This window comes from Dasypus novemcinctus, chromosome 15, assembly GCF_030445035.2.
Source record: "Dasypus novemcinctus isolate mDasNov1 chromosome 15, mDasNov1.1.hap2, whole genome shotgun sequence".
Taxonomy (NCBI): Eukaryota; Metazoa; Chordata; class Mammalia; order Cingulata; family Dasypodidae; genus Dasypus; species Dasypus novemcinctus.
In genome coordinates, this window is record NC_080687.1 from 3,577,035 (window position 1) to 3,593,793 (window position 16,759).

The 16,759-nt window shown below is 42.2% G+C and overlaps 1 protein-coding gene across 24 annotated transcripts in view; it reads left to right on the forward strand.

Moving 5' to 3' along the window:
- The first annotated feature begins 6,209 nt into the window (after positions 1–6,209).
- SPART (spartin) overlaps positions 6,210–16,759 on the forward strand; it is a 37,812-nt gene continuing 27,262 nt past the window's right edge. For 2 of the 24 annotated variants that reach the window (XM_071208143.1, XM_071208152.1), the window contains exons 1-5: positions 6,345–6,523; positions 7,634–10,011; positions 11,643–11,922; positions 12,133–12,298; positions 13,718–14,529. In XM_071208143.1, the coding sequence (XP_071064244.1) occupies positions 12,208–12,298; positions 13,718–14,529 (903 nt within the window). In that variant the 5' untranslated portion in view covers positions 6,345–6,523; positions 7,634–10,011; positions 11,643–11,922; positions 12,133–12,207. Of the gene's footprint in view, positions 6,524–6,831; positions 6,931–7,633; positions 10,012–11,642; positions 11,923–12,132; positions 12,538–13,717; positions 14,530–16,759 lie in introns of those variants that run through there. The other 22 variants (XM_004453303.5, XM_058276946.2, XM_058276947.2 and 19 more) reach the window with 21 other exon arrangements.

A 16,759-nucleotide genomic window follows, 5' to 3' on the forward strand; every position in this document is an offset into this window, starting at 1 on the left:
TATTGACATTTATGTCCTTTGTAAAGGTTGGGAAATTTGCCATCATTATCTCCTCAGTTATTCTTTCTGCCCCTTTTCCATTCTCTTCTTCTGGGACACCAATAATGCAAATGTTTGTGCATTTCACGTTGCCATTCAGTTCCCTGAGACTCTGTTTCATTTTTTTCCATTCTCTTCTCTTTCTGTTCTCCTGTCTTTTCCAGTTCAGATGTTCCATCTGCGAAATCACAGATTCTGTCTTTGAGCAAATCAAATCTGCTCTTATGTGCCTCTAATGTATTTTTAATGTCATCCATCACATTTTTCATTCTCGTAAGTTTTGTTACTTTTCTTTGCAGGCTTTCAAATGGTTATTTATGCTCTCCCAGTGTCTTCTTAATATCCTTTATTTCTTTAGTCATATTTCCTTTGAATTCTTTGAAGTAACTTAGGAGAGTTGTGTGGTTATTGTTGATTAATTATATTAAATTCTGTGTCTCTTCAGGATATTCGGTTGGTTCTCTTGGCTGGACCATCTCTTTCTGTTTCCTGGTATGGCTTGTAAATTTTAATTGATGTCTAGGCATCTGAATATGTTTGTGAATTTACTATGATGGCTGATTTCTCTCCCTATTGCCTAATGTGTTTTTTTTTCCCCCACAGATCTTCTTTGATATTTGGATCAACTTACTCCAGGTCTTTAAAATTGCCCAGCTTAAGTTATCAAAATCAGGCCAGAGACTCACTAGTAAGGTGCAGATTTTCTTCCAGGGGTAGGATACAGAGAGAACCAAGTATTTGTCCATGCAATTTCCAGATGGGCGAGCAGGTGGCACTCATCAATGCACCTTTCCATGGACATGTTTCAGTCACAGCCTTCCTGTGTTCCTGTGCTGAATCTCCCCACCTCTTTCTCTGTTTTTGTGAGAGCATTGAGCTCTGCGTGTTAGTCTGTTGCCATCTTCTCACAATCCCTACTGCTTCTTTGGCAATTACAACTAGCCTTGTTCTAGTTTCTCTCCTTGTAAGTATAATTTGTTAAAATACCCAATTACAGAATTATCCCTGCTTCCTGACAGTGCCCAATCCAGAGTTGAGCTTTACTTCCTCATATCCTCTTCCAAATCATCTAATACTAGTTGAAATCCCATAATACATTTCTAACACCCTTGTACATGTCTTCCAGGCATGTCCCACGGGGTCCCTTTGGTGTGCATTTGCCCTCACTGGATGAGTAGTAAAGCCAATTCGCAAACTGCAGGTGTGTTCTTGGTTGTTTTGACTGAAGGCCTTAGACACTTGCTTTGAATCTCTATCCCACCTCTTGCAGGAAATCTGATGTCCTCTTCAAAATTTCCAAAAGTTTCCAAGGGTTGATGATTTCAAGGACACCTCTGGTTTAAAGCCTTTGCTGTCCCTAATTTAGCTCAGTTCATGGATTGTCTTAACATCAGTCACGTTTGTCTTATTCTGTACCATGCAAACAAGATGGACACTGAGCCTCTTTCTTATATTTCTAGCCTAAAACAAACATTTAGGCAAACTACACTATAGGGTTGAGGAAATTTAGGTTTCTTATATCACAATACCAAAAACAACCTCAAATGCAAAATTAGAAAGTTCATCTGAGTCCTTTGTCAACCTACCAAGTTCCCTGGCTTCCCCCTGCTCTTGGTTATCCCTACCCTCTAGTCCCCACTCTACCTGATGGAAATCCCTGCTTATTTCTAATGTAGGAAGACTATTTCAAAATGCTGTAAGTATTCTTTTATTTGTCTCTCCTTTGCCTGTGTCCTCAGGAACTAACCTTCACTCTATATAGCTTATCAAGGTATTTTCGCTAAAGGAAAGTAGTTCCTCTTAAGAAGAATTTTGGTGCCTGATGTTAAATTTCCTTCCCCTACCCTGTCATCCAGATAAGTAAGTAGAAAATAAGACAGTTTCCTGAACATGACATTAGCCTTTTTATAACATAATATAAAATGCATGGACAAGCCAAATGAGGTTAGGAAGAAACATTAAAGGAGTTGTTCTCCTTATTTTAATCAATAGGTTGTTAATCAAAGGGTAGATATATTTGAAACACAGACTGGATACTTCATATAGAAATCTGGAATTTACAAAGCCTATTTATTCATCTCCAAGTCTATGAGTAAGAAATTATTTTGTTTATTATTCAACATTTAATGCTGAATTTGCCCATCATCTACTATACTTTATCTGCAAAAGAAAATTATAGCACACTAAGAACATCATAATCATTGATCTTTTGTCAGATGTATGCTTTTCATATAATGAACAGTTGAAGGAAGAAAATGTAATGTGATTATAGCTCAAAGAGCTAGTCACATATAGAACTTTTAGAACGTTATTATTACATTACTTCTCAACACAATGTACTCACCAGGAGTTTTATTTTACACTGTGTCACCTTATTGCTTTCACTATGAGCTTGGAGTAATTAGGGTTCTATCACCCAGGGATAGCCTAGAACAGTTGGTGAGATCGATGCGCTAAAAGATAGCTCAGTTCATAAAAGGAATTGGGACATTTTTCATTTCTAATGACAATTAAAATTATGTGACACACTCTATAGGTTTTTTAATGTCCTTTGACAATATTTTATAATAGATGAGGATAAAAAATACAATATATTTTCAGCATGGAGATAAAACAACCTGGACAGCCAGCATGAAACTGAATGTAGTATATGACAAAATTTTTGCACATTCGTCTAAAATACATTCTTCTCTGCAAAAATTTTTGACATAATCATCCAAGAATAATAATTATAATGGCTATTCCATGCCTAGATAAATAGATAGGCATGTATCATTCCTAACATTCACTAACATGCACAGGTTTCTTCTGTGGGTAAGTTGTGTTATCAAAATAACACTATACAATATTGCTCTTTTTATTAGTGCCCTGAGACAGGGTTAAAATAATATTCACATTTTTTGTGTGTTCTGAAGTAACTTCTTGATTAAAAGAAAATAATCTTATTACTCTTAATGAAGACAGAATTAGATTTTAAAAATTGGTCATCTTTGCTTAGAACAACTGCTCTTTGCTGGTTGTTGAAGAAGTTTAGCAAGGAGAGAAGAATAGCAAATATAGTATCCTCAGTATGTATTGAGCAGCTAATTTAAATGTGTTATTTCAGTTAACTTAGGAAATTACCATATGTGGTAGGTTCTATTATCACATCCCCAAATTACAGATGAGAAAACAGGCAATGGTTAAATAACCAGGAGATGAAGGTGAGCCCAACTCCACGCCGTTTCTTAGACCTAACCTCTACTCTGGGCTAAGAAATGAAACAGATCAAAATATCTGCACACAATAGAAGAGAAGGCAGGGAAGGCGAGGGCTGGGAGATGATGGCCACTGGGTGGTGAGGGCTGGGAGGTGATGGCCACTGGGTGTGTGTCCAGGATGCCCCCAGCAAACTTTCCCTGACAGAAATGAAGTCTGTCTTAAACAGGTTTGACGAAGAGAATAGGCTTTGCTAATCAGGAATGTAAAATGGTGTACAAATAGGAGATAAATCTGTAGTTCTAAGGTTTGTTCAAAGGTATTTGTAAAGCATGTGATGCAATAAACAGGGTTTATCATATTGGCAAATGTATACTGAAGGTAATGATATATCAATTTTCCTAATTTTTTCTGGGTTAAACTGGTGTCTCTGAGTGGTAAAAATATGTAATTAACAATCATTTGATAAATCTTTGTAAAGTCTTTTTGTTTATTTCCCAGAAACTGAGGAAGTGAAAACTATAATGACTGGAGTAGCAAGTATTTTTGCAGTCAGGTGATTTCCAATTCTTTGATTTAAAACAAAAATGTAAGGTTTTATTAAAAATTTAAAAAGTTTAGATGAGACATCATGAAGTGATTTTTGGCATATAATTTGGAAGTAGTTCAAAGAACTGAGGGACATTGCTGTTACACAACCCCTTTAATTTGTATTTATTTTAATTATGTACACAGAATTTCTCAGAATTTACATCTATACGGATTAAAATTGGAATTGAGTTGACGCTGAATTCTCTTTCTGGAAATAACTATTTGTCCACAAATTTAATTGAAAATTTAAAAGTCTCTTTCACCTCATCAAGGTGTATTTCTGATAAAAATTTACTCTTTGTTCAATAAATATTTATCCAAACTGAGAATACATATAATATAAAGATAATACACATCGTTGTAATAATCACTGGATCCAGGGCACATTTTCTAAATTGCTTTACTTCGATATAACTTACATGACATAAAATCCACTCATTTTAAGTGTACAAGACAAATGAATTTTTTAGTAGTTTTACAGAGCTATACCAGCACCATGATCTAATTTGAGAACATTTCATCACCCCCAGAAGAAATCTCATGACCATGACATTCACTTGCAGTGTCCACTCCCAGTCCATGGCAGCCACTAATCTGTCTCCATATATTTGCCTTTGAAATCTTTTCATAAAAATGGAATCATACAATGTGTTCTTCTATATCTGCCTTCTTTCACTAAGCATAATGATTTTGAGGTTCATCCACGTTAGTAGCATGTATCAGTATTTCATTCACTTTTATGACTGAATAATATTCTGTTGCCTGTATATATCACTTTTTAAAATTCATTAATTATTGATAGATATTTGGGTTGTTTTCATTTCCTGGTTATTGTAAATAATGTTGTGTCCATTTGTGTACAGGGTGTACCGTACACTTTGTTTTTGTGTACAACTATTTGCATTATTGCTTGTAGTATGTGTATTCTATTTCCAATACGAGACAGGATTCAGCATCAATTTGATTCAAATTTTTGTCTAATTTTCCACCTACTAGATGGAAAGGCTGAGAAAATCTAGCCCATTGATTCTATGGAATCAATTGATTCTATTCCATGTATGTCTGTTTCTTACACCAGTACAACACTTACTTGATTACTGCATCTTTGTAGTACGGTTTGGAATAGTGAAGTTTCAGTTGTCCAACTTTTTTTCTTTTTTTCAACATTGGCTATTCCGGTCCCTTGCATTTCCATATGCATTTTAGGATCGGCTCATTACATTTTGCAAAAAAGTAATTTAATAGTAATTATGATGACTCCAGCACTAATTTAGGAAATATTGCCGTTTTAAAATATTATCTACCAATCCATGAACACAGGCTGTCTTGCCATTCATTTAGGTCTTCTTTAATTTCTTTCAGCACTGTTTTATAGTTTCAGTGTATAAATCTTCCACTGCTTTTGCTAAATTTTAGTCTTCTTGAGACTGCAAATTGAGTATTTTTCACTTTTGGATTGTTCATTTCAAGTGATACAGCAGCATTGCAGAGCTCTTTTATTCTCATAGTTTTGTAGTAGATTCCTTAGGGTTTTATAATGTTTTTTGTATATAGAAATTTTGGATTTTAAAAAAGCCTTTACTTTTCATGATGATGGGAAATATTTTAAACCAGGTTTAAAAATTAGATTTAAATTTTCTTATTTTGATGCAGAAAACTATTATACTGATATAGGACTTTTAGGAATAAAGAGCTATTACATTGGCATGCAATTTTTGAAAGTGGAATGGAAATAATAAGGTTTAGGAGAGAAGGAATGATGTAAAATTTTTATGATGTAACAATTCTAACTGTTAAAGATAAGCTTGTTTTCGATCTTTTAAACAGTGAGGATAGTGGATTTCAAGCTGGCTGGTATTTAGATTCCATTTGCTACATTTAAAAGAGTGATGTAACCAATTTATTTGCAAATGTCAATATGCAATAAAACTGAAATCACAACCCTCGCAATTATTTAAGCCAGATGAAAAATCTGTCAATCTTAAAATGTGGGAGAAGGCGCACAGTCACAGTTTTTCAGAATACTTACGCGTTATAAGAGCAAATTCTTTCGAAACCACTGTACTAATGAATACCCTCAATCGGTTTCACTCCTTTCATTCCACCAAAGGCCCCGATTTTAAATTTGAACTACTTGCCCCGCAGCCAGCCCAGGGGCACGGTCAGTGATTTTGATTGAGAGGTAATAATTCATCTGGAATTATGTGACTGCCACTATCTGACAGCTGTCTTTTTTTTTAAAGTCATGCCTACGCAAGCCGATCCAACAGTGTAAACTCGAAAGTATTCTGACAATTTTAGGGTACTCCGGTCTCCCACCGACTCAGGTCAGCCCCGTGAGATGCGCTTCCAGCGCAAGCGCAGTCCACAGCTGCTCCCGCGCGCCGGGGAGGTCAACCTGGAGGGGTCGCGCGCGAGGGGTTGGACCGCCCCGGCTTTCGTCCTCCCGCGCGGCGCCTGCGCGCCTCAAGCGGCCGCGGCTCCACTGCCCCGACGCCCTCGCGAAGCGCGCGACTGCGCAGGCGCGGCGACGTGGCCGCGGGAGGCCCGGGCGAGGGTCGGCGCCGGGCCGTTGGCGCTCGTGACTCTCCGGGGCCTCCCTCCCTCCCTCCCTCGCTCCGCTCCTGCCCGCAGGTTGTTTTCGGGGAACTCCGGGGTTGAAGCGGACTTACGTCCCGCCACCTCCCGTTAGAAGGTCAGGGTTCACAGAACTGGGTCGGGCAGGCGGGTCAGAGCGCCCCGGGAGGGAGGGCCTGCTTCGGCGACCCCCGGCCCCTACGCTGCGCGGGCGGTGACGTGCGCGCTTCGGGGCGCAGGCCTGAGGCTTCGAGAGCCCGCGGCGCCGTCGGGAGCGCCGGGCGGTGGGAGCGCGCGGGGGCCGCCGGGAGCGCCGAGCGCTGGGAGCGCGCGGGGACCGCCGGGAGCGCCGGGCGCTGGGAGCGCGCGGGGGCCGCCGGGAGCGCCGGGCGCTGGGAGCGCGCGGGGGCCGCCGGGAGCGCCGGGCGCTGGGAGCGCGCGGGGGCCGCCGGGAGCGCCGGGCGACGGAGCGCGCGGGATCAGGGCCGCGGGACGCTGCCGACGTGGGGCGTCCGCGAAGCACAGGTGGGGCCGCGGCCGGGGTGTCCGCGGGCTGCGGGACCTCCGGCCGGCGGCGGGGCGACCTTCCCCGGCGCGCCCCTGGGGGGCGTGGGGGCCGGCCCGTCGGCAGGGATCCTGCGGGAAAGCCCCCGCGATGGCGCGGAGTCGGCGCCCCCCACCCCCGAGAGCTGCTCCGCCCTGGCGCTGAGCTGTGCTTTGGTTTAGGGGGTTTGGGGTCAGCGTCGTTGCCGCCCCAGGAACCAAAGGACAGGCGGCTTTTCCTTGGACGTTCCTAAAGATTCCTAAAGAAGAGGCGGCGGTGCTTTCTGACCCCCTGCTGTAAAATGACAGGCGCGACTTGGCGGCTTTGTCTGTTGGAAGTGTGGTGCTCGCCCGGGGAGCATTTGAAGCCCCCGTGACTGTGCAGTTCGCCCCAGCAGCCCGGGCTGGGTGCCCGCAGCTCCTAGGAGCCCCTTGCCCGCAGGCAGGCGCGCAGCTCCTCCTCCAGGGCGGCGGTGCCGCGGCAGGAAGAGCCCCTGGGCCTGCCGCTGGTGGTGTCCACCTTAGTGCGGGCAGGCTTGGCCATCAGCGCACCCCTGATACCGAGGAGCGGGTTTCGGTGTAGGTTTCGGTGTACGTTTTAAAAATTGATGCTGGGGCAGGGCCTGTGTTACATATTACTGCAGATTGACATTTCAAATTTTTTTTCTCTTCTCACCTTTAACAGTGAAAGCATATGAAACCATGTAATTTGAACACGGACGTTTTTCCTGCATGTTTTATCCTTTTAAGGCACTGGATGGGCACTTGTACCTGGAGATAGAGGCATGAGAAAAAGGAGAATCACTACTTAAACCGTCCCCGTTCCTCGGAGACTGCCGAGACTGTAGCGAACAAATCCCAGTCACAAAATAAAAACAGGATGTTCCCTTTTTCTCTCTATGTGGAGATAGATAGTAGCCTGGAATTGGCCATTAGACCTGTGGTTCACTTGCTGGATTCCCAGGCTCTCCTCCCAGCAGCTGCCTACCCTGGAAGTGCCCCCTCACACCCAGCCACATACATACCACCTTGCCTTCGCTGAAGCCCACCCATCCTCTTCTGTGACACGTTATTTAGGAGATCTTTCAGCTCACTGTACATAAAATAAGCTTTGAACTAGTTTAGGGACTCCCTCTGCCTTAAAATATTACCTTTCCTTTAAGGTTTAAGCCTTTCTATCATAAAACACTGCAAGTTAGTAGGAGCATTCACTTTGGAATAGAACGTTTCATCTCATTCTCCTGACAAGTATCTGTTGAGCCACCCACTGTGGAATCTGACTCTTCCATTTACCAGCTCTGTCCTTGGGCAAGCTACTCCATATCTGCAAAACTTTCTACGTTAGAAATAATACCAATCTCCAACCGTGTGAGGATTAAAGAAAGTTTAGGAGAATGCCAGGCGCATAGAACTTACGCAGTGGTAGATACTTTAGGGCTGCTTAGGGCAGAGAGCATTGTGCATTTAATCCATGGTTTTAAAAGAGTGCCCTTAATTTGCTCAAGTACCCCCAACATAATTTTGAAAACTGGCCCCTCTTGCACACTTTACATTTTTTAAATAATTGCAGAGGATTGGATTTCCCACAGAAATAGTATAGATATTGACATTTTAATATAAAATTTGTACATCATTCTTTTAACTATCTGAAGGAATATTATTATTTCAATTTTATATCCATCACCATCAATTTTAAAAATACGCTACACAGTTCTTTTTACTTTAAATTGTATTTTGATTTCTACTCATGCAGAATATTATTTTAATATTTTTATGCTTAAAAGCTTTTTATTGGTCTATCATACATCTTTAATAAAAATATTCATATAAATTGAAACAAGTTTGAAAATTTTCCTAGGAGTCGAATTTTTCTTTTAGGGGGTTATCTTTTACAAGTAGTATTAATAGTATTCAGTTGATCAGAACAGCATAAATAATGGACTTTTATATGAAGTATGAAAAGTAGAGCTTTAGTGGGAGTTTGTCTTAAGGAGATGCAGATAGTGGGAACTGCTTTGACCTTTTGTTTGGGTCTCGGGAGGCTTTTCCACAGGGCGTTGTACCTTAGGAAGACCAGGTCTTGCTTGGTGAGAGGAACCTCTGTCCTGAAGTGGGAGGATTGGGCAAGGGGCCTAGGGGAGGAAACAGCTGATAACTCCACTGCAGGGACATTCCCAGGCAGGTCAGTTTAAATGCTGCCAGCAGAAGTAGGGGATCTGGAAGCCTTCCCCTCGAGAAGTCCCCATGACTTTCCCCATTTTGGAGGACATTAGAGCTCAGTTCTCAAGCGGAGCTCATGTTGGCCCCCCTCCCCCAGGGCATTTGGCAATGTCTGGAGACTGTTGGTTGCCCCAGCTGGAGAGGGAGCGTCTAGTCTAGTGGATGTAGACCAGGGGGGCTGCTAAATGTCCCAAGATGAGTAGGACAGACCTTCACAAGGAATTATCCAGCCCCGAATGTCAATTGTGCCAATATTGAGAAACCCTGATTTAGAGGATGAATTTTGGAACCAGATTTTTTTTTTTTTTAAGTGGGTACTGGGGATTGAATCTGGAACCCCACGTATGGGAGGTGCTCACCCGCTGAACTATACCCACTCTCCGTGGAATCAGACTTCTTAACTTGTAATCTAGGGCAGGGGCCATCAAACATTTTTCCGTCAAGGGCCAGATAGCAAATATTTTAGGCTTTACAGGCCACGTCATGTCTTCATTACATAATCTTTTGTCTTTACAACCATCTAAAAATGTAAAAATCATTCCTTTGAAAGTTTCCAGGGCCTTTCAGAATCTGGGCATTGATCTTCTCCAAGCCTCAGTTTGCTTCTCTGTGAAGCAGTAGTCCTGCCCCTAGACATGGTGATCAGGATGAAATGAGAAGGCATAGCAGGGGGTCCAGCAGCCCTAACACTCTCTAAGTGGAGTCTGGTGATAGCAGCGTCCTGTGGCAGGTGGCAAACATGGGTGCCAAGACCCACCTTCTCTGACCTCGCAGCCCCCTTGGGCACTGGACTGCACATCCCATGGCTTCTGAGGGAAGATAGGGAGCGAGCCCTGTGGAAAGGTGAGGCATTCTACACGACAGGACAGGATTCCAGGGAAAGGGGTTGGTACTGTGGATGGGGGCTTTAGGGTAGGGTAAGGAAGGTTGGTTTTCTAAATTAGGGACTGAATATATTCTGCTAAGTACCATAAAGTAGCTGCAAGATAAGGCTGATAGATTAAAAGATATGGTTCCCTTATTATCAGAAGCTAAATCAGCATCTGTGATGCCTTTGTAGTTTAGACTGCTAGGAAAACAATATATAACTAATCATGTCATAAATTGTAATGTGATCACAGAAAAAGAAACTCTACATTTCCAGTGTCCAGTACTGGTAGCCACCAGGCACAAGTGGCTATTGCACTCCTGAAATGGCGCTAATGGAGTTGAAGCATGCTTCAAGTATAAAGTTCATGCTGGATTTTGAAAACTTTACCCCCAAAAAAGTTAAAATATCTCAATTTTTATATTCATTGCCTGTTGGAGTAATATTTTGGATGTGTTAGGATAAATAAAATTATTACTGGAATTAATTTCACCTGTTTTTACTTTTTTAAATGTGGCTATTTGAAAATTTAAAATTACATATGTGGCTTGCATTAAAATTCTATTGGACAGTGCTGCTCTGTAGCTTCAGGTTATTTTAAGTTAGTGATTAATCTTTTACTATATATTTTTTACCACACACATAAAGAGTTTAACGTATTTTTAAGGCTAGGAATGAAAAGCAGAGGTCCCACCACCCAGACCTCACCCCTTCCTCCCACATGCAATTTGTTTCAGTTTTCTTAGCCAGTTGGTTTTTTTCTCTTCGTCTCTCTAAAAAGTATGCTTACATTGATGCTTTTTGATTTTTCAGTTTTAGGCATTATTCATTAATGTCCAGTAGGAAAGATGAGGTTTTAGCTTTTATTGTACAACATGTACACAGAAGCTTTCTCTCCATTCATCTTCCTGTCTTCTCAATAGGGTTGTTTCATAATTTCGCTTATATTGTGATTTGTTATTTACATTATTATGACACTAATCATGTCTGAGACATGTGGTACATAAGTCATGACTTTTTCTTTCTAGCTCAGTGTATTGTCTTCCTTGGAGTAAATCAATACAAGTTTTCCTTGTATTTATCATTACTTAAACCCCCAATCTTCCCATAGTTGGGTAGATTGCTTCTCAAAACTTAAAAACACATTAAATATTCTATTTTCAGTTCTTGAAGAAATCCCCCTTCCTACCCCACATTGTGCTTTTTAAAATCTGGGAATTCATGTTTTCAGGTTCTGGGAAGTGCGTTAAATTAGTTTTCTTCAACACTTTCATCCCTTATATTTTCTTTATTCTCTGTTTCTAGAATCTTTATTATTCAGCTATTAGGTCTTTTAGATCAGTCCTCTAATTAGCTTTTTCAAATTTTTCATCTCTTTGCTCTGCTTACTGGGCATTTTCTATAATTTTTGTAACATCATTTGATCCCTCTGTTGAGTTTTTCACTCAAACAATTTTATTTTTAATACCCAAGTCTCCTTTTTACCAATCCTGTTAGTTCTTTTTATGTTAATATAAATGGTAGGTATTTATTGACATTTTCTTCTCCCTGCATAGTGTCTATTTCAGCAAAATTGCGTTGCTGCTTTTTTCTTCTTTCATACTAGACGCTCTTCTCCTGTGTCTTGAGATCCTTGGCTTTCTGGCGCTGTAAGCCGGGGGCACTAGAAAGCTGCCTGGAGCCTCGGGTGGGCATGCCGACCACGGTTCCTCTGAAGGGAGAGTGGGCTGCGTGGTTGTCCTTGGAGAGCTCTCAACGCCCCTACCTTTAGGTGGTGATCAGTTTCCCCAGAGAAAACACTTCCCATCTCTTCTGGAGAAGAGATACCTGGGCCAGAACTTGAGGAACCAAGTAGCGAGGAGAAAGCTGGGGCATCTCAGTGTTCAGTATGTAATTTTTCATTTAATCTCCCTGTATCTAGTATTTACCCGAATTGTGCCTGGTAGTCCCCTGTCTACCAACACTTTACTCTCTCCTGAAAGAAAGCATCCAGCCTTCTCTCAGGGGTGAGGAGAGATCCTGTCCTAGCTGCTTTGTGTAGGAGAGATCTGAGGGTCTCAGCTTTAAACAGGCTTTCAACTAATCCTTTTTTTCAGCTCCACCTTCACTCTTCCAGAGAAAGATTGGATTCCTTCAATTCCCACACCTTTTGAAGGTTCTTTGTGATGTAAATGGTGCTGCTTCTTGGATTTCCCCCAAGGCTTCCGCTCCAGCTTTGTCCTGTCTGCACCACAGGTTCCTCCTCATCTGCCTCCTTCCTTGGTACTGAAATGCTGTTGACTTTTCGCCCTCCCTCCTTGTCCTGAGGGCTGAAGGCTTTGTTATTTATCTGCTTTATTGAGGGATGGCATAAAGGGAAGGGCAGACCGTGCCCTATTTGTGAATCTACAGCTGAGTAGTTTTGTACATGTGCACACCCATGTAGTCCTCACCTCACGGGCTGGAGGTAGAAAACACTGTCACACTCCAGAAGATGCCCTCGTCCCTTCCAAGTCCCCTCTGTAAGCACTCTTTTGACTTCTGTCATCCAGAGCCTAGTTTTGCCTTTTCTCAACTGCACTTATACAGAATCACATAGCACGTGATCTCAGCCTGACATCTCTCGGATCTGGCGCCTTTTGCTCCGAGGCTGGCAGGCTCCATTTATGTTGTAGGAATCGGTTTTGTTTTGCATTAAATTCCTGTGCATTACTGCATTGTATGAATATACCACTCTCCATTCTGTTGATAGGCATTTGGGAGGTTTCAGGTTTTTGACTTTTGTGAATAATGCTGTTAGGAACATTTCTGTACATATTTTTTGTGATGCATTGGTTCTATACATACTAGTAGAATTTTTGGGTCATAGAGTGGGTGAATGCTTAGCTTTCATAGAAATTGCCTTTCTAAAGTGCCTTTATTATTATTTACCCCTGCAGCAAAATATGAGAATTCCAGTTCTGTTGTCTTCTCCAGTGCTTGTCAGTTTTTTTACATCCTAGCCCTCTGATAAGTGCTAATGGCATCCTATTGTGGATTTTTTTATTTGCTTTTTCCTGAAGAATAGGGTGTTGAACCCTTTTTCACATGCTTATCGGTGTTTCAAATACCCTCTCTTGTAAAATAGTTGTTCATGCCTTTTTCTCAATAAAAAATGCTTATGCTTTTTAAATAACCATATTACAGTCACTTTAGTGGAGGGAATGGTGTTAGCTGCCCGTGGGTAACTGCCACCTTTAAACGCAAGTCATTTAACTTTAAAGCATCATCAAGATTTTCTCCTCATTTCTATTCTTTCCAATGTATGAGTCAACCTCATTTTTAATTAACTGGATATACCCTGGATTTATATTATAATGAATTAATGAAACTCTGCTTCCAAACATGAATCATGATTGGTATGACATCAAACAATTTTATTACTAATAAGAAGCTGAAAAAAGATGTTCCTCAATAGGTATATTCTGATTTATCTTCTGGGTTTTTTTGTTTGTTTGCTTTAATTAAAAAGATGTTTAGGACAAAGAGTATTCATTTAACAAATATATATTAAATGCCTTCTGATCAGGCTCAGGGAAATGTAGTAGTGGACAAAACAGACAAAGTTCCTGCCCTTTTGAAATGTATTCGGGTGTCAGGGGTGCTAATAAATAAGTAAACCACTAAAGGAGGTAATTAGAGATTATGTTTACTGTTTTGCAGAAATGGAGCAAGAGCCACAAAATGGAGAAGCTGCTGAAATTAAGATCATTAGAGAGGCCTACAAGAAGGCCTTCTTATTTGTTAATAAAGGATTGAATACGGATGAGTTAGGTCAGAAGGAAGAAGCCAAAAACTACTATAAGCAAGGAATAGGACACCTGCTCAGAGGAATCAGCGTTTCGTCAGCAGAGCCCGAGCACACGGGGCCTGGCTGGGAGTCTGCTAGACAGATGCAGCAGAAGATGAAAGAAACTCTACAAAACGTGCGGGCCAGGTTGGAGATTCTGGAGAAAGGTCTCGCCACTTCTCTACAGAATGATCTTCAGGAGGTGCCCAAATTATATCCAGAATTTCCTCCTAAAGAAATGTCAGACAAGCCAGCGGAAGCTCAGGTCTTCAGTTCTGCTCCTCAGCACCCTGAAGTAAACGGAAGCACCTCCGATGCCAGCGTGGGGTCGGCACCTGGGCCGGCGCCTCTGGGCAGGCCACCTCCCAGCTGCCCCGCAGAGGCGCCTCCTGCTTACACCCCTCAGGCCGCCGAGGGCCACTACACTGTGTCCTACGGGACAGATTCGGGAGAATATTCCTCAGTTGGGGAGAACTTCTACAGGAACCATTCTCAGCCACCTCCTCTTGAGACCCTGGGGCTCGATGCCGATGAGTTGATCTTGATACCAAATGGAGTACAAATTTTTTTTGTAAACCCAGCAGGGGAGGTTAGCGCACCTTCATATCCTGGTTATCTTCGCATTGTGAGGTTCTTGGATAATTCTCTCGATACGGTTCTGAACCGTCCTCCTGGGTTTCTTCAGGTAGGCTGAAAAAAGAAACTAAAAATGATTTTCAGTATACATAGAATACGTCTTTTTATTTGTTGGCTTTTATAATGTGCAGAAAAGTTGTAAGTTCTACTTCCTTTGTATATATATTGCATGGAATTTATGGGCCTTAAATATCTGTTTATGTTCTGTAGTCTTTCCTTTTCCTTTTTTAAAAAGTTTAAGGTCTTGTTTTGGTATTACATTTGTGATGACAGGGAAATTAGAGTGTCCATCCTAAAATATTTAATTCTTTATCTGAAAAATCTAATAATTTTAATATCCAGAGGTGATTTATGTAACTTGAGTGGATGTGTAACTCCAACTTCCCACCAATGTGGAGCTGAGTTGCTGAGCTGGGCGAGATGGAGCCAGCGTCTGGAGCACTGGTTCTCAGCTAAGGACCACACGCCCTGGCATATCTGGCAGTGTCTGGAGACCGTTCTGATGGGCAGAGTTGGGGGCAGGGTGCTGCCACTGACATCTAGAGGACAGAGGCCAGGAATGCCGCTAAATGTGCCAGGAGGACAGCCTCATTAACAAAAGTGATCTGGCCCCAAGTGTTCATCTTGCGGAGGTGAAAAGCCTGATCCAGAAGTGGAGACGTGGTGGTATTTCAGGATGGAATTCTAGTAGTCCCAGCAGGCAAATTTACCAAGAGGCCGCTGTCGGAGAGTAAAGGCTGCTGCTCATTCAGGGCCTTGCTGTGGAGGTAGTGCAGTGTTCTGAAGGTGATGGTCCACTGAACACACAATCCCATTTTTAAAGGATGGCTGTAGGTATGGGGAGATGGGCTCTAAAAATGAGGACTCTGTAGTGTCCATTAGGTATACAAAGGGGTTTGCGTTGAAGAGAGACCAGTAGTTAAGCAAAGCAAGTGCTTCTGTCCAGAGTTCAGATGATGAGATTTAGTTATAGCACTGTTTATCTGTGTTCTCGCTCTCTTTCCATATGCTCTACTCTCAGTTCTTAGGCAGTTTTACATGGAATCAACTTGAAAGTTGCTGAAAGACAGAGACTTAGAAGGGTTGTGTGAAGGAAATACTTTGGTCCATTGTGCAAAGGAAGAGTTAGTTACTGGGCAGGAAGAAAATTGGTATTATAAATCCTGTAGGTTATTTTAGGAAAGAAGCCTTGAGGTTAAAAAGGGCGGGATTATTGATTGGAGTGGGAATGGGGCTGTGAAAGTTGCAGCTTTCTGCTGACCTGGTGATGGTGTGGCATCGTAGCAATGGAATTTGAAAGATCTTTGGGGCCCCTGCAGCTGACAGTTGAGATAAACACATGTCAGAACCTAGTTACCTTGTTCAGACATTCAAATGACCTTACGCTGTGTACTGTCACAGTGTTTTTATTTTGTTTGTGATCTTTCTTATACCTCCCTTTTGGTCCTAAGTGAAAATCAAAATTGCACCCAAAATTTAATTTGCGTGTATTTTGGGGCTCTCACTGGTGTGTGCTCAGGTCTTAGAGTCCAGGGTCCTAGGTGGGCGTTACGTGTGTGTTTACTGAGTGCTTTAACGTTAAACACACAGACGAAACAGCTAAATAGCATTAGATATGATTTCCTGTGCAGTGAAGGTCACTGTTGGGCTATTTAGGAAATTAGAGTAAGATAATTTGGTTTTAAGTAGACAGTTTTGGAATTCTAGGACTTCAAAAACAAGTTTCCTCTTGGTTCTAGTTGTGATGTCGTTTTTAAGCCTGTTGAAATCTGTTTTAAATCTGTCGCTGGCATGCTCCAGGCCCTGCTCGTGTGCGCTGTTGGTCAGAGGTGAGGGCAGTGGACCAGCACTTCCCGTCGTCCTTGGGAGTCTTTCCTGTTCTTTGACCCTTGCTCACAAGATAAGGTTTTGAAAGCAGACTGGCCTCCCAGGTTTCTTCAAATGGGAAGACTGCCCCGGGTGGTGGGTCAGTTGGATTCTGGGTGTTTATGAATGTATTTGGAAATTCCCACAGACACGCGGTCTCTTGTGCATTTAGATAGCCACCATGCGCAGTTCAGCCTGCGTGTGTGACGACCTGACGGCCCTGGCGTCTAAACTCTGACGTCACAAGACATAGCGACTCCACGAGCATGACTGAGTGGTGGTTTAGCTCTGTCCTCTTGGTTCTCTTGGACTGAATAAAAAACTATTTTCTGGTGCCAGACTGCATGTATTCAGATCCTTGCTCAATTTATAGCTGTCTACCCTGGGCAGCTTGACCTTTCTGTACCTCCGTT